At 37.5% G+C, this 18,719-nt stretch overlaps 1 protein-coding gene across 2 annotated transcripts in view; it reads right to left on the reverse strand.

Annotated features, from left to right (window-relative positions):
• Positions 1–18,719, reverse strand: part of LOC110466293 (nuclear pore complex protein Nup107-like) — a 66,205-nt gene that overhangs the window by 41,437 nt on the left and 6,049 nt on the right. For both annotated transcript variants that reach the window (XM_021522698.1, XM_021522699.1), the window contains exons 3-11: positions 18,351–18,463; positions 17,553–17,642; positions 13,865–13,959; positions 11,172–11,207; positions 9,593–9,662; positions 9,151–9,307; positions 5,983–6,130; positions 5,469–5,543; positions 2,510–2,601 (exon numbers count right to left, since the gene is read on the reverse strand). In XM_021522698.1, the coding sequence (XP_021378373.1) occupies positions 2,510–2,601; positions 5,469–5,543; positions 5,983–6,130; positions 9,151–9,307; positions 9,593–9,662; positions 11,172–11,207; positions 13,865–13,959; positions 17,553–17,642; positions 18,351–18,463 (876 nt within the window). The remainder of the gene's footprint in view (positions 1–2,509; positions 2,602–5,468; positions 5,544–5,982; positions 6,131–9,150; positions 9,308–9,592; positions 9,663–11,171; positions 11,208–13,864; positions 13,960–17,552; positions 17,643–18,350; positions 18,464–18,719) is intronic.

The raw sequence follows: 18,719 nt of genomic DNA on the forward strand, positions 1-18,719 counted from the left end.
TTTGGTTATTGAGAAGAAGTTGTTTAAAGTTTTTAACATATTTGACCCCTGTGACCTTGAAAATAGATGAAGGTCATTTATTTGAACAAACTTGGTAGCCCTTCATCCCAGTTTGCTTCTGGCCAAATATCATCACCCTAGGCCTTTCGGTTATTAAGAAGAAGTCGTTTAAAGTAAAATATTGACGCCGGACGCCGGACGGACGGACGGACGACGGACGCCGCACCACGGCATAAGCTCACTTGGCACTTTGTGCCAGGTGAGCTAAAAATAGCAACGGTGACCTTGACCAAATTCAACAACCCTGAAACTTGAACTTGTGCGAAATATTATGGTCCTTTGTATTTGTGTGAAGTTTGATCAAAATCCCTCAAGGAATGAAGCTGCTAGAGCGCTGACAAACATTGGTGTTACATACATTTCACTGGTAGGGGACTAATAAGCACTAGAAAGCATATCAATATTATATGTAAAAGTTCAAATATTCCTAATTTAAATTATCTATTTAACAAGAGGCACAGATGGTCTGTATTGCTCACCTGATTTTTTTGTTACATGCAACTGATATATAGGTAACTTAAGACCAAATTTGGTAACTAGAACACAAGACATTTTAACATCTTTTAAACGGTTCTGAAGATATTGTTGTTTGAAACTTGAAATTTTAAAACTTTTAACCCATATTGACCCATGACTCCAAACTTGCACTTTAAGTTGATCTGTGACCTCATTACTGTAATAAAGAAAACAATTCACACAGCTGATCTACATAACATACCCAAGTACATGTATTATGACTCTAGTCCAAATGGTTCTTAGGATATTTTTGTTTGAGGTATTTAACATATTTGACCCCTGTGACCTTGAAAGTAGGTCAATGTCATTTTAATAAGGAAACTTCATAGCACTTCATCTCAGGTACCTACTGGTCAAATATCATGACCCTGGGCCTTATGGAACTTGGGAAGAAGATTGCTAAAGCTTTTAATCGAAGTTGACATTTGACCTCATAACTGTAACTGAGAAAAATATTTGAACTGCTGGTCTACATAACATACCCAAGTATCATGACTCTAGTTCAAATGGTTCTTAGGATATTGTTGTTCGAAATTTTAAACATATTTGACCTCTGTGACCTTGAAGGTAGGTCAAGGTCATTTTAATGAGGAAACTTTATAGCACTCCATCCAAGGTACCTACTGGCCAAATATCATGACCCTGGGACTTATGGAACTTGAGAAGAAGATTGTTAAAGCTTTTAATCGAAGTTGACTTTTGATCCCCAACTAGCACTTAAAGTTGACCTTTGACCTCATAACTGTAATTGAAAAAAATATTTGCACTGCTGGTCTACATAACATACGAAAGTATCACGACTCTAGTTCAAATGTTTCTTTGGATATTGTTGTTTGGAAATATTTCACATATTTGAGCGATGTGACCTTGAATGTAGGTCAAGGTCATTTTAATGAGGGAGCTTTATAGCACTCCATCCCAGGTACCTACTGGCCAAATATCATGACCCTAGGTCTACAGTTCTTCAGAAGAAGTCGTTCAAAAGAAAAAGTTGACGGATGGACGACGGATGCTGCAGTACGGCATAAGCTTGCATGGCCCTTTGGGCCAGGTGAGCTAAAAATCTTCACTGTTGAATACCAATAATGCTCTTTGTATAGTTCATAAATAAACCTGCCAACCAATAAATACTGTTGTTATAGTCCAACAACAGTAAGAACCATTACACATGAATATTTTCCTATCGGAAACTGTTAAATGTCTTTCCATGAAACTGTTTGAACATAACATTAACGTCTAAATTAAATTTTGATTCAATTCCAGAATAGTTTCAAATTGATGTTTGCTGCCTGAAGAAACCATTAACCATAGAAGCACAATCTTGTTCCCACAAAAGTGGGTGTTCTGTTCATTGGTAAAACAGCCTTTAAAATGGATTTTGAACCAAATAAGACTACAAAGAATGATAAAATGATGTTATCTTTACTCTTTTGAATGTGAATACAATATGGATTTAACATTTAAAAGATGGTATGGAACACAATTCTGTTCCAAAATAATATGTTCAAGATGTGCTACCCAGCATCATGGAATATGTTTGAAATTGCATTTTAATTCTTCATTCAATGTATTAAGTTCAGATTGTGATAAATATGTTTACATTAATTTTTGGTGAAATGTTCTAAAAAATGGATTTGCATTATATATATGGCAGCATTCAAAACTCGGTTAAACTTTAAGAAAGAAGAATTTTCTAAAGCACTATAAAATTGTCCTTAGCAAAATATCTCAAGTTTTGACAAGGTTTTCTATCAGTTACAAAATGCGTGTACTATACAATTCCATAAATATTTCCCCTATATCCCAATGTTTTCGTTTGAGAAACCATTAGATATCACTATAGGTTTAAATATATATCCATGGTTAGTTTCTTTGCAAATCAAAATATTCTTTTTTTTCAATCTGACATTTTAAATCATTATACAATACTCACCACCCCACAGCTCTATCCGAGAAAAATTTGATATTATCTCGAAACCTCTGCACTTTCTCCAATGCACAACTCTCAAGCCAGTCAACAATCAGCTGACAACAAAGAAAATAAAGAACCATTTATTGTAAGATGCCTGTGCTCTTCAAACCAAGGAAATATCTTGACGCATGACTACAAGAAATTATCATAATGTAGTGAGAGAGAAATAGTCTCGTGCATACTGGGCAAAAACTATTCAAGAGCACTGGTGCTTCAGGTAAGATACACAACAATGTGCACCCTCAGTGGGTGATACAGGTAAGATACACTACAATGTACACCCTCTGTGGGTGATACAGGTAAGATACACTACAATGTACACCCTCTGGATCTGTGGGTGATACAGGTAAAATACACTACAATGTACACCCTCAGTGGGTGATAGAGGTAAAATACACTACAAGGTACACCCTCAGTGGGTGATCCAGGTAAGATTCACTACAATGTACAACCTCAGTGGGTGATAGAGGTAAAATACACTACAATGTACACAGGTAAGATACACTACAATGTACACCCTCTGTGGGTGATACAGGTGAGATACACTACAATGTACACCCTCTGTGGGTGATACAGGTAAAATACACTACAATGTACACCCTCTGTGGGTGATACAGGTAAGATACTGATACAGGTGAGATACACTACAATGTACACCCTCTGTGGGTGATACAGGTAAGATACACTACAATGTACACCCTCAGTGGGTGATACAAGTAAGATACACAACAATGTACAACATCAGTGGGTGATACAGGTAAGATACACTACAATGTACACCCTCTGTGGGTGAAACATGTAAGATACACAACAATGTACCCCCTCTGTGGGTGATACAGGTAAGCTACACAACAATGTACAACCTCAGTGGGCGATACAGGTAAGATACACTACAATTTACACCCTCTGTGGGTGATACCGGTAAGATACACAACAATGTAACCTTCTGTGGGTGATACAGGCAAGATACACTACAATGTAACCCTCTGTGGGTGATACAGGTAAGATACACTACAATGTAACCTTCTGTGGGTGATACAGGCAAGATACACTACGATGTTCACGCTCTGTGGGTGATACAGGTAAGATACACTACAATGTAACCCTCTGTGGGTGATACGGGTAAGATACACTACAATGTAACCCTCTGTGGGGGATACAGGTAAGATACACAATAATGTACACCCTCTGTGGGGGAAACAGGTAAGATACACAACAATGTACACCCTCTGTGGGTGAAACAGTAAGATACACTACAATGTAACCCTCTGTGGGTGATACGGGTAAGATACACTACAATGTAACCCTCTGTGGGGGATACAGGCAAGATACACTACAATGTTCACGCTCTGGGGGTGATTCAGATAAGATACACAACAATGTACACCCTCTGTGGGTGGAACAGGTAAGATACACAACAATGTACACCCTCTGTGGGTGCAACAGTAAGATACACTACAATGTAACCCTCTGTGGGTGATACGGGTAAGATACACTACAATGTAACCCTCTGTGGGGGATACAGGCAAGATACACTACAATGTTCACGCTCTGTGGGTGATACAGGCAAGATACACTACAATGTTCACGCTCTGTGGGTGACACAGGTAAGATACACTACAATGTTCACGCTCTGTGGGTGATACAGGCAAGATACACTACAATGTTCACGCTCTGTGGGTGATTCAGATAAGATACACAACAATGTACACCCTCTGTGGGTGAAACAGTAAGATACACTACAATGTAACCCTCTGTGGGTGATCGGGCAAGATACACTACAATGTTCACGCTCTGTGGGTGATACAGGTAAAATACACTACAATGTAACCCTATGTGGGTGATACAGGCAAGAAACACTACAATGTTCACGATCTGTGGGTGATACAGGCAAGAAACACTACAATGTTCACGATCTGTGGGTGATACAGTCAAGAGACACTACAATGTTCACGATCTGTGGGTGATACAGGCAAGATACGCTACAATGTTCACGCTCTGTGGGTTATACAGGTAAGATACACTACATTGTACACCCTCTGTGGGAGATACAGGTAAGATACACTACAATGTGCACGCTCTGTGGGTGATACAGGAAAGATACACAACAATGTTCACCCTCAGTGGGTGATACATTGTTGTGTATCTTGCCTGTATCACCCTCTGTGGGTGATACAGGTAAGATACACTACAATGTACATACTCTGTGGGCGATACAGGTAAGATACACTACAATGTACACCCTCTGTGGGTGATCGGGCAAGATACACTACAATGTTCACGCTCTGTGGGTGATTCAGATAAGATACACAACAATGTACACCCAGGTAAAATACACTACAATGTACAACCTCTGTGGGTGATACTGGTAAGATTCACTACAATGTGACCCTCTGTGGGTGATACAGTTAAGATACACTACATTGTAACCCTCTGTGGGCGATACAGGCAAGATACACAACAATGTAACCCTCTGTGGGCGATACAGGTAAGATCCACTACAATGTACCCCCTCTGTGGGAGATACAGGTAAGATACACTACAATGTAACCCTCTGTGGGTGATACATGTATACTTTAAAGTTTCAAAAAATCTTTCACAATCTTAATGATTTATTTTCAGACAGTATACTTTATTAGAAGAACAAAAACTATCAAAAGAAGAACCAGAAAAAAACCTTTATCCCCTTTCAAAGGAGAGAAAAAATAAAATAACTTTTTGTTCTGGATTTCAGGCAACTGTTTATTTCACAGTTTTTAACATACATTTCTTTACATAACTTACATTTTTCGCCACATCTAGTTCGTTGTCAAGAGTAAGCTTCAAACAATGTATTTGCACCGATTTTTAAAAGACCTATTTATGTATATCAAATATATATGAAAATAGTTTGCAACCAGCCCTGCCATTAAATGCTTACCTGACTTTGTCGGATTTCTGAATTTTGTTCAAAAAAATCACTGACAATTTTTTTGTCACTTTTTCTGGATAAAGACTGAAACAAAAGGAAAAAAATGAGTTGTCATCAAATTTAAGTAGTGACTGAAGCAGAGTATAAATATACAGAAAATATGGATCTACATGTATTTGAATCAACTACTTTTCCCATGTGATGAAATGTTGTAAAGCAATTATTTTGGGTGTTCTACTTATAGTGACATTAGTTGGAGAACTACTGCAAAAGAAACTGATAAGCCAATCAAGACAATATTATAGTTATACAACACTCCAGACAGTTGGAGTTGAACCAATGTGAAGAATCCTGCCAGATCTGAATATAGTGTTGAGTGATTGATGCAGCTCTAACAACTCTGTTATGAGTGCATTTCTGTTATTTTATAATTTATGTTTTAAAACAGTGGGGCTTATAAATAGCTCAAGTGAACTCCATGTTAAACCAGTTATCAATACAGATGTGAGTGATAATATTATACCTGGCCATCTTGGTTTATATCCATCTCCTCATGGGGAAGGTCCATCATAAGCTCCACCTCCAGCTGGTCCTTTAACAGGGAGTGTACTAGCTGCCATGTGTTCTTCTCATGTTCTATCAGGTCTAACATTTCAAAAGTTTTCTGGAACCTTTACAACACAACACAATGACTTAGGGATATATGCTGCCTTGCGCAAAAAAAGGTCTTATTTGTGTTTATAGATATCTCGCTAATAATTCAGAATAACCAGTTGAGCGATATATCTATCTACAATTTAGGTTTCAACTCTGTCCTCACTAACATTCTTTTCAGACCCCGATGGACCCATATATAATTTTGTATTTATATTAATGTGCATCTCTCTCCCCCCTCAGAAATGTAAATACTGGTGCAATACTCATTTGTTAGCTTTGATTTGTTTTATTTCACCTTATATACCTCCTCCATCAAGAGCCAGGGTCAAAGTCAGAGATCCACTTTGTCTTTCACCTTTGGACCCAAATGACCTTGACCATTAACCCAGTGACACTGACCTTTGGTCAGTTGACTTATTCTTTAATTCCGACCAACTTTGCTTCTTAATATCATAACAAAATGTTCTTCAGTGAAAAATACAAAACTTGACCTTGACCCTTTGGACCCCGTAGCCTGGACCTAACATCAGTTGACTCTGTGTTAAGTTTTGAACAACATTGCTTCATAATGTCATAACAAAATGTTCATCAGGGAAAAGGTACAAAATTTAACCTTCAACTTTGACCCAGTGACCTTGACCTTTGGTCAATTGACTCCTTGTTTAATTCCTAGCAACATTGCATCAAAGTGTCATAGCGAAATGTTCACCAGTGAAAAGATACAAAATGTAACTTTGACCTTTGACCCAATGACCTTGACCTTGGTCAGTTGACTCCTTGTTTAATTCTGATCAACTTTGCTTCATCATGTCATAACAAAATGTTCATCAGTGAAAATATGCAAAATTTGACCTTGACCTTCGAATCTAATGACCTTGACCTCAACTTTTTACCTCAGTGTGTCTCTTTGTTTAATTCCGAACAACTTTGCTTCATAATGTCATAGCGAAATGTTCACCAGTGAAAAGATACAAAATTTGACCTTGACCCCTGACCCGATGACCTTGACCTTTGGTCAGTTGACTCCTTGTTTAATTCTGATCAACTGTGCTTCATAATGTCATATCAAAATGTTTATCAGTGAAAAGATGTAAAATTTGACCTTGACCTTTGACCTTGACTTTTTACCTCAATGTGTATTTTTGTGAACTGAACATCTTGACCAAGTTTCATGTACATCGGTCAATAAATACCAAAGTTATCAGCCAGGAACAAAATTTGTGGACGGACAGACAGACAGACAGACAGACAGACAATGATTGATTACTATAGGGCACCCGTATCTCCGATACAGGGCCCTAATTATTAAGGCATGGATTCTTGCAATGATTTTCAAAACAATAATAATACATTGTATTAGCCTTAACAAAGTCCAAAAATCATTTAAACAAGAGGCCCAGAGGGCCTCTATCGATCACCTGGATATCTTAAGCAATCATGGCAAAATATTCTCCTAAGATCCAAGGGAATGGGCCAATCCTTGTAGCATATCTTTTTAGATTTTTCATGCCCAGCAATTTAATGTATGGCTATGGGGTGGGGGTCTTAACTGTTTCCAAGGTGTGACTCAGAAACTAGGTCCCTAGGGTTGTGGCCAGACCCCCGGATCAATTATAATATCATGACTGCATTTGTCTCTTTATGCCCAACATTTGTATATATAGTTCTGGGGTGGGGATCTCAACCGTCTCGAAGTTATGACCTAGTGGTTAAGTTTGCAAGGGTGGGGCAGATCCTAGGGTCAATTTGAATATGATGACAGCATTTGGGGTTAAGTCTCCAAGGATGGGGCAGACCCCAAGGCCATCCTGAAATAGGTGCATTCTTCTCTTTATATTCAGTAATTGTATATATGGTAATAGGGTGGGGATCTCAACCATTTCCAAGTAATAAACTATTTTTGGCCCCACCCCTTAGCCCGACAATTTTGAATCTCAACCTCGCACAAATGCTCTGACCAAATATGATTTATATCCAGTGAATAGTTCTAAAAAAAGAAGTCGTTTATAGCAATACAGCCAAATTGCCCACTTTTTGGCCCTGCCCCTCAACCCCCTGCAGAGTCAGCCCCACCATTTGTACAATTTGAATCCCCGTTACCTAGGGATGCTCCCAGTCAAATATGGTTGATATCCATCTTTTGGTTTCGGGATCCAGAGAAGAAATTGCTTAAAGCAATGTAGCAAAATAACCCTTTTTGACCCCGTCAAAAAGGGTTATTTTGACGGGGTCAAGGTACAAATGGTGGGGGTTGACCCCTCAGCCCCCTGGGGGTCAACCCCCACCATTTGTACAATTTTGAATCCCTGCTTCCCTTGAATGCTTCCTACCAAATATGATCAATATCCAGTGCAAACTTCTACAGAAAAAGTTGTTTAAAGCAATATAGCCAAATTGCCCCCTTTTGACCCCACCCCTCAGCCCCCTGGGGGTCAGCCCCACCATTTGTACAATTTTGAATCCCCACTACCTAGGGATGCTTCCAGTCAAATATGGTTGATATCCATGTCTTAGTTCCAGAGAAGTTGCTTAAAACAATATTAACAATCAATTACCCATTTCCCCCAGTCCTCAGACTGCCGCAGTGTCAGCCCCTCCATTTGTACAATTGTGAATCCTCACCATCTGTGAGTCCCACCCCTCAGCCCCCTGGGGGGGTCAGCCCCACCATTTGGACAATTTTGAATCCTCACCACCAAGGGATGCTTCCAATCAAATTTAGTCAAATTCCAATCAGTGGTTTGAAGTAATTGATGACACACGGACGACGGACCGATGCCACGATACGGCATAAGCTCACCTTGGTCCTTCAGACCAGGTTAGCTAAACATATGGAACTCTTTTTTTTTTTGCAATGGAGATAAAAGCCACAGTAACATAAACCCTTAAACCAAGTAACACAGCTTATAATTAACTCAAATATTATACTTCAAGATTCTTTCGAGATTTGCCAAAAATTATTTTTAAGTGTACTGACTTATTTTAAATCATAACAAGGTCTGTTGCTAGGCTGAAGCTGGAACTAATTACAAACCTTGGTTCATTCCTTGTGGCCCGCTTCATAAGCTTCTGCAGAAGTACAGCATGGTCCCCACATGCATTCTCATACTCCTTTATCAGGTCAAATGACTGACTTTCTGATACATTGGCTTTCATACATTTCTGGAAATCCTCAAACAGACCTTTACAAGCTGCCCAGTACAAAAATATTAACATATATATAAATGTTAAAGTAATTTTTAAAACTTGCTTTAGTGTCATGGAATTAAATTTCATGTTCTGGGAGATACATATCCCAATATGTTGAAAAATATAAAACTGTCATTATAGCAGCACTCTTGTTGCGAAGAGTCTTTTAATATATAGAATTCAGAAACAGAAAGCCTAATGCGTCACAGTGCTACAATGACATATTGTGGAGACTTAACGGTGACCAGTAATTAATTACCGACGACTAAGGCACTACTGCAGCTTACCCGAGATACCAGGATCTTCCTCCAACAACAGACCAACATTGGTGGTGGTGACCTCCTCGGTCACATCCTCCTAAGGTGAGAAAACAGAGGATAGATAATGTTAATTCTAAACAAGGCTTCGTGAGGAACTGCACAAGAATTCTGAAATTGTTTTTGTCCCAATTGTTTATTTATCCATCAAAAGGTTTAACAAGATAACGCAAAGCGTGACATTATCCCCTGAGCCCCGCTGTTTAAAAGAAAGACACACAATCATATATATTTATATGTTAATATTACAATAACAGGTATTAACTCCATTCCACAAATGTAACTGCTATTTTGATGTAGATCATCTTTTACAAAACACTGATGACTTCCCCATCAAACAAGGCTTGATAAGAGCACTAGCTTCATAAGTGTACAAAACTTCCTGTATACATCTTGAATTCAAATGGCTCCAATAGAGTGCTAGGTTGATAAGTGTACAAGTTAAATTTCAATTTGTTATTTTTAATAGTTTTGAAGTCATGCTTCAGAAACCTCAAATTTTGTATTTTTGCCTTTTTCCATTGCAACAGAAAGAGAAAAAAAATCCAAAATGAGAACTCCTCTAGTAGCAAAACGCACAAAGAGAGTGCTAGCTTGTACAAAGTGTACAAAGTTTCAGGCAGTTCTTGAACAATCATGTTGCCATGCTCTGGAAACTGTGAAATTTGTAATTTTGCCTAACTAGAGTGATAGGATGATAAGTGGACAAAGTTTCAGGTACATGTAGTTATCTTGAAAGGTTTTGATATTTTACTCTGGAAACAGCAAAATTTGTAGTTTTGCCTAAATGTTTCCATGGTAACCAAAATTCTTTTAAAAAAGAGAACTCCATAGCAAAAGGCACTACCAGAATGCTAGCTTGTTAGTTATACAAAGTTTCAGGTAGTTATCTTGAAAGGTTTTGTAGTCATGATCCATACAACTGAAATTTGTAATTTATGCTATCTGTTTCCATGGTAACAGAAAAAGCATTTAAATGGAAAACTTCTCCATAGCAAAAGGCACTATTAAAGTACTAGCTTGATAACTGTACACAGTTTTGAAAGGTTTCAGAGCTCTGGTCCCGAAAAAACACATTCACGGATGATGCACAGAGGGATGGAGCCCAATTTAATATCCCCAGCAAATGCGTTTCACAGGGAATAAATATGGAACAAGGAAGTAATTCTTACAGGGTAGACAGTATGATGTTGTCAAATTTTTTGAACAATCCCTTCCTTTATCGAGACACAGAAAAAAACCCCAATACAATTACATTACATAAAACAATACTAGAAATATAATAGGATATAGCTAAAATATTTTGAAAACAATAAGCCCCTCGGCTAGCATAAGCCGAAGGCAGAATTTACACTGACCGCATCCTTGACAACTGATACCATGTGTCTATCCAATATTTAGTAACGATCAATGCTTTTGTAGCTCTGGACAGTACCAGGATATATAATGACACACCATCTGTTCCTAAACATATCCACTTCAAATGGTACCCCGTTAAGAAACCTTCTCACCTCCCTGTGAAAGCACAAGATAAGACCTTGATACTTACAAGATAGGACTTGCCAGTAAACATCATGGAGTCCATCTGCAAAAAAATACAAATTATATTTATATTAATTATCAACCATTGTAGGCTGCATTTACATAGAGGGCAGTAACTCCAATTGATATGTTAGAAGTGAAAATTAAAGCTTGCAGTGTCTCTTAAAAAAACACCTTCACTAATGAATATATCTAACAGCAACAGGAATGGGTACTACCATGTTGGCAGTGATTAATTTGAATACCCCTTGCAGAATTCCTGCAAAAAATATGCATTGGCCCCTATTTCCAACACCTATGCAGCAGACATGCTGCACATACGAATGGTTCTGACTATACCGACTCATGGCACACTGAGTGACAGGAATCTTGACCGAAAGTGCCCAGATATTGCATTACCCAACATGGAGATCTTTGACTCATGGCACACTGAGTGACAGGAATCTTAACCGAAAGTGCCCAGATATTGCATTACCCAACATGGAGATCTTCTAAATATTGTTATAGTTGTATGTTGCTCGTTCGGACAAACGGGATAAATCTGATTATCTTAGAAAACATTTAAAATAAATGGAAGATGAACAAGTACTAATTGTAATGGGGACCATTACAGAAGTCCCCCAAACTGCCCCCATAGTCGCAAAGATACATCAGAAAAGGATCACAATGAGAAATATCATATTGCACTACAAATATTTCCCTCTCAAACTTTGTCGGCTCAATCTGTTGAAACTACCAACTAAATATTATTATAAAAGTCATACATTGTTAGCTCTATCCCAAAAAGCTACCAGCCAAATCTTATGAATCCATTCCTTTTGGTTCTTCAGAACAAATCCTTTGAAATGTTGTTGCCCTCTGTGATCTTTAAAGTAGGTTGAGGTCATTTTCATTTGCAAACTTTGGTGAGTTCTATCCCAGGAAGCCACCAGCAAAATAATGTAATTTTATGCCTTTGGATTTTGACATATTTGACCCCTGTGACCCTGAAAGTAGGTCAAGGTCATTTTCATTCGCAAACTTTGTTGGGCTCTATCCAAGGAAGCCACAAGCCAAATATTAGGATTCTATACCTTTTAGTTCTTCAGAAAAAGTTGTTTGAAGTTTTTGACACATTTGACCCCTGTGACCTTGAAAGTAGGTAAAGGTTATTTTTGTTCTCAAACTTTGTTGAGCTCCTACCAACGAAGCTTTCATTCAAATATCATGACTCTAGGCCTGTCCGTTCTTCAGAAGAAGTTATTTAAAGAAAAAGTTGACGGACGACGGACGCCGCACTATCACATTAGCTCACCTATTGGCAAGTAAGCTAACAATGGAGTGGAGTGGTTCACTTTTTGTTTTTGTACATTATAAAGCTTCAAATACAAATGCAAAAATAGTCTTGAGTCGGAGCATTTGGAATTTGTTTGTAGGGTGAAGTTTTTATTAGTATATTAGTATAATCAAGGAATTAGATCAGACAAGTCTGTATGAAGTTTTTATTAGTATATTAGTATAAGCAAGGAAGGAATTAGATCAGACACGTCTGTATTAAGTTTTTATTAGTATATTAGTATAATCAAGGAATTAGATTAGATAAGTCTGTATGAAGTTTTTATTAGTATAATAGTATAATCAAGGAAGGAATTAGATCAGACAAGTCTGTATGAAGTTTTTATTAGTATAATAGTATAATCATGGAATTAGATTAGACAAGTCTGTATGAAGTTTTTATTAGTATATTAGTATAATCAAGGAAATAGATTAGACAAGTCTGTATGAAGTTTTTATTAGTATTATCAAGATTAGACAAGTCTGTAGTAATATAACTCTAATTAAGGTCATAGGAGTGTATTGATAAACGGAAATAGGAAGTTCATCCCTAGTTGAAGATCTAACATAGGGAGACAGTATCACAATTTCCGTTTAATATTAAACTGATAAATATTGTATATTTGTTTTTGACAGAACAGTGTGTTCTCTAAATATTAAAGTATTTCAAAGCAATCCAGGCATTAATTCAGGTGGGTTTTTTTTATCAATGAGTCACATGTGTCCATTTTTCTGTACTTCAGGAAACCGGCTACCTATTTCATTACTGTGAAGTTTTTCAAGACAGATAACTCTTACATGCAATTACTATGGGTATATGGTTTTATTATAAAATGTCAATTTTTAATCGTTTATAGATAATCTATTTTACACAATTTCAGCATTTATTAAATTGATATACATTAATGCAATACTAATGTATGGCAGTATCATTTTTATTGACATTATTTTGCAAAAGCTTGTGTCTTTCATTTTATTTTCGAAATTCACTCCTTTTTACATAAATTTCCATTTAAAATCCTTTAAATTCTGACAACCTATATTTTTTTGTGGCAGAACATTTTCTTTACTTCAAAGCAATATAACTACAAAATTTGTAAGAAATTCTGCAGAGAAATGGTGACACAATCCTATTACCTTAAGCTTAATCAAACATTACCTTTACTGGTATTAACACATTTTTTGTCTAGTAAATTGTCAAACTTTTATACACAAAAGGCCCCATATTCTTTAGTTTATAGGACCAAAATGTCCCCCAAAATGCCCCCTCAGCAAGGCAAGAAAAATCACAGCATTGGTATGAAACCTTGCTCTCTCATTATCTGACATTTTTCAAACAGGTTATGTAACCCTGAATGTGCAACATTGTGAAAAACACGGAAATACCTGATTAAAACTTTGCTCTTTTGATGGTGTTTTCCTTGGTGTTGGTCCCAGCAATCCAGAGACATCGTATTTTGATCCAGAGGATATAGGCGTGTCTGAAATATCAAACACCAGTGATTTTTTTACCCCATTTTCGGTGCCAACTTTTGGTACTTTCCCCAAGTGAAGTTTTCCCAATTCTGACCCAATATTTTCCCAATCGCTTGTAAAACAAGAGCCCAGAGGGCCTGAATCGCTCACCTGGATATCTAAGCAATCATGGCAAAATATTCTCCAAATGAGATCCATGGGAATATTCCAGACCCCAATGCCAATTCTTGAAGTATGTCTGTATTAGATTTTTCATGCCCAGCAATTTAATGTATGGTTATGGGGTGGGGATCTCAACTGTTTCCAAGCTGTGACTCAAAAACTAGATCCCTAGGGTTTTGGTAAGACCCCAGGATCAATTATAATATCATGACTGCATTCGTCTCTTTATGCCCAGCATTTGTATATACAGTTTTGGGGTGGGGATCATAACTATTTCAAAGTTATGACCCAGGGGTTAAGTCTGCAAGGGTGGGGCAGACCCCAAGGCCATCCTGGAAGCATATGTGCATTCATCTCTTTATACTCAGTAATTGTATATATGCATGGTTATATGGTGGGGATCTCAACTGTTTCCAAGCTGCGACAAAGAAACTAGGTCCCTAGGGGTTCGGTCAGACCCCAGGGTCAATTCTAATATCATGAATGCGTTCGTCTCTTTGTGCCCACCATTTTTATATATAGTTCCGGGGTGGAGGGGGGGGGGGGATCTCAACTGTTTCAAAGTTATGACCCAGGGACTATGTCTCCAAGGATGGGACCAGACCCTAAAGCTATCCAGGAAGCAAATGTGCATTCTTCTCTTTATACTCAAAAATTGTATATATGGATATACAGTGGGGATCTCAACCATTTCCAGGGAATATTATAGGTTTTGGGGGAAAGTGCCCTTTCTGTAAAAAGGGGATTTTTTTTCCCTAATAGGGGAAAAATACATAACGGACTGTCTCGATGTTTGTTTGTATTATGTATGTGTACTAGCTGTTATTTTTTAGAATAAAAAGACCAGGAAAATGACATGGATACACTATGAACTTGATCACTGGGGAGCATTTTTGGGAATGTGTTCATTTTCATGACTTTCTAGACGTCTTGTAGGATGGTCACCCAAGCCAGTCCCAACAACGAAGTTTATTTTTTTGTAACCTGACTAATGTTCACAAATTTTGCAAAAAATAGCCTCTGTTTATTAAAACGTCTCAAGTCAAAATAAATTTTCATTATAGAAATCCTTTTTGTCATATAAATTCTAAAGGTCATCATAAAATGTTAACCCTTAGGCTGCTACATTGATTTCTATGTAAATGGACGCCACTGCTGTATTAATTTTTGAAATAAGCATAACTTGAAAAATATTTGTTATATGTGAATAAAAGTTTTAGGAAAATTGTTTGTTATTGTCTCTAGTTTATATTAACGTTTTCGATTCTAAAGTTACCTCAGTATTCAACTGTATAGATGGTAATAAAGGTAAGAAAAGGTAAAACTTTTAATTAATCGGATTTAAGCACCAGAAAGATCATTTTAAAATTGTTTTTGTCAGCAAATGTGATTGGAAAATGATAACAGAGATTATAAACTTCATTTATGACATAAGACGCTGTACATTTACATGGAGATTCTCAGGTAAAAAGGTCAGGTATTTCAACAAGAATTGCATGCGAATTGCTACAGGTTTCAGGTCGTCATTCAATATATTTATTGTCAGAGTCGGCATATAGATATATCTTAGCTACAGTTTGGTTTATGATTAAATCATCGATGAATAGTTTGAAGAAATCAATCGGCTCAAAACGTATCAAAGTCAATGTTCAATTCAGCCTCACCTGCAGATGACATGTGTGCCTCGGTCCGCCGATATTTTCATGTTTGCGTAGGGCACAAAGCCGTTCGTTGGAAAGTTACATATTATGTTGCATCGAAGTATTTCCACATCAACTATGTCAAACCCTTTAAAACCTTTATTATCATCGTAGGTGACCCTGGAGAATAAATGTTTACCATCATATTCATCACTTCAATCTACACGTCCGCCATTTTTATGACGATTTCTCCGATTTGAAATTCTCTCGCACACTTTGATTATTACTAGGGTACATTGCCGGGAATATCGAAAGTAATGACAAAACAACCAATCAGATCCCTTCTACTATACGCTTTCGGGTTTGGTATAGCAACAGTCCGCTTTCACACTTCCTGTTAACTGATCAAAAACCTACAGACCGCGCGCCACTATTGTGGTGCGTAGCACTCACGGCCCGACTTTTCGAAAACACTATTGTGGCGCGTAGCAGCCTAAGGGTTAATATGCTGACAAAAAAAAATATTCATTTGAAGCGGAAGATACTGCAAAATTCAAGCCTTGATCCAATTTGGGTTCCGACATTCGCAAAAACCGGAGACGCTGATTGGTGACTTCAGAGCGTTCTATAAATATCTCGAGTGAGCCCCTGGTGCTAATTTCGTTTGTAAGAACACTCATCGATATTTTCCCTTTGATACAACCATAAATGATTACATTTCCTACACAGATTTGTTCAATGATTTAATAAAATGATGGTTTGGTGATCCGATTAGGGTACTGTCCCCTTAGACTATGTCTACAGTAACGCTACGTCGGGCACCGCTGCCCTCGACGACGTAGTTGCATGTTCACTGCTGTCGGGGGGGCCTGTATCAATTTCCGACTCTGTCCGACCTTTTGCCTGTTTGGCAAACATTGCATATATACTACGATTCCTTTTGCATCTTTCTTTCTTAATTTTTACACGTAAAAACCCTCCTTGTGCAACATGATGTCTGGTTGATTTAAACTTTATGTTTCTTCCGGATACAATTTTCCGCGATGTTACGCATGCATAACTCGGGTCACTTCTGCGCTTGACAACAATGATGGAATACACATTTCATGAATTCCGGGAAATAAACAAAAACGATCGACGATTTTCAATTTGATGCTCGAAAATCGTTTTCTTTTTATGAGGAAAAGATAAAAAGAATGCAACGCATTTATAATCAAGATTTTGAAATATTTAATTTGAAGAAAAAGGGGAATTTTAGGGGAAAATAGGGGATTTTTGTACCTTTTTCTCGAGGGGAAAGTGCCGTTTAACGGCAGCAAAATAAAGCTAGATTAGTCCCTGATTTCCAAGTAATAAACTTGTTTTTGGCCCTACCCCTTAGCCTTGGGGGTCAGCCCCACCATTTGCACAATGTTGAATCCCTGCCTCCCACTAATGCTTCCGACCAAATATGATTGATATCCATGGCATAGTTCTACAGAAGAAGTCGTTTATAGCAATATAGCCAAATTGACCACTTTTGGCCCTGCCCTCATGATCAGCCGATGCTTCCAGTCAAATTTAGTTAAATTCCAATCAGCGGTTAAGAAAAAGAAGTCGTTTAAAGAAACTGTTGACGCACGGACGACAGACGCAACGGTATGGCATAAGCTTACCTTGGTCCTTCGGACCCGGTGGGCTAATAAATATGGTCCAAGTTAAATTCACTGTATGTATTGTATAAGACTTAAATTTCAAAGGAATGAGAGGATAACATCAATGTGAATCCTATAAATTATCAAGTTGAAGGTACGTACATGAGCTATGCTGCAGGGCTCCACCCCTGCGTGGAGTTCTTCTAGTCAAAGCTGCAGGAGACGCGACACTTTCATCCAGCAACTGAAGAGCTATCTAGGAGTCAAGGCCAGCCATGTACAGTATAACTTAACATTTGGATTATCTTCAAATACTACACAGAGTTCTTACATGTACTATAGAAATTTTAATTATAGGGCAGGTTTTCGGAAATATTCTGAAATATAATCGCAGCAATAAACTGCCAAAAATTTTGGGTAATTACTCCTGATTGCATTTTCTTTTTTACCATTACAAAAAGTTGTAAGTTAATAAAGTGATATTATAAAATAAAATCAGAAAAAATTAACTTGAACGATGAAGACACAGCAGGCCTTAAAGGTCTCTTTGACATTATGTTGATTAATACAGCAATCGGGAAAATATACCATTGAATTGTGTTGTAATTAGTACTTTGAGATTGAAAATGCTGTTCTTGGGTAAAATTTTGCTTTAATATTCAATCTTGGCAGTTTGAACATGCCAGAACGACATGGGGAAAGTTGTGAAGTTCACTAGTTTTGTGTACAATTGTACTACAAAGAGTTAAGGTTGTGTAATACTATTCTCAATAAAAAAAATCCATACCCCCCCCCCCCAAAAGTACTTGCACATTATACACGAGTGAATATACAATTATTTGCAATCATTATCCCTTCTAAAACAAATCTTTTCACAGGAGGCAGTTACAAATAACTGAAAGGGAGAAATTCTCATTATAAAACTGTAGTCAGCTACAAGTCAGTTTCTGTCAAGGATACACCTTCTTATGTTTATGTTAGCTGCTCTGTTACGAAAGGTTTTACTTTGTTCCTGACCTCGTACCATTGGGGATTCACCTTCTAATTCTGCCTCCAACTTCATCATTCTTGGACTGCAAAATAAATCAGCAGATTTCTTTAATATTAATTTATCCATAAGACAAGAGGCCCAAGGGCCTTAGCGGTCACCTGAGTTATATCATAGGTACTGGTAGCTTTATTTTATTGTTTAGATGTGATGTGGAAATCAGCATGTAAACTAAGTGAAATACAATACTTGTCATGTCATCAATGGATAAGAATTTGAAAATATTGGTAAATGTTCCCTTTGGGGCCCCGCCCTAGCCCCTGGGGATGGGGCAGGAATCC

The sequence above is a fragment of the Mizuhopecten yessoensis genome, unplaced genomic scaffold (assembly GCF_002113885.1).
Source record: "Mizuhopecten yessoensis strain PY_sf001 unplaced genomic scaffold, ASM211388v2 scaffold11129, whole genome shotgun sequence".
NCBI classification, from domain to species: domain Eukaryota; kingdom Metazoa; phylum Mollusca; class Bivalvia; order Pectinida; family Pectinidae; genus Mizuhopecten; species Mizuhopecten yessoensis.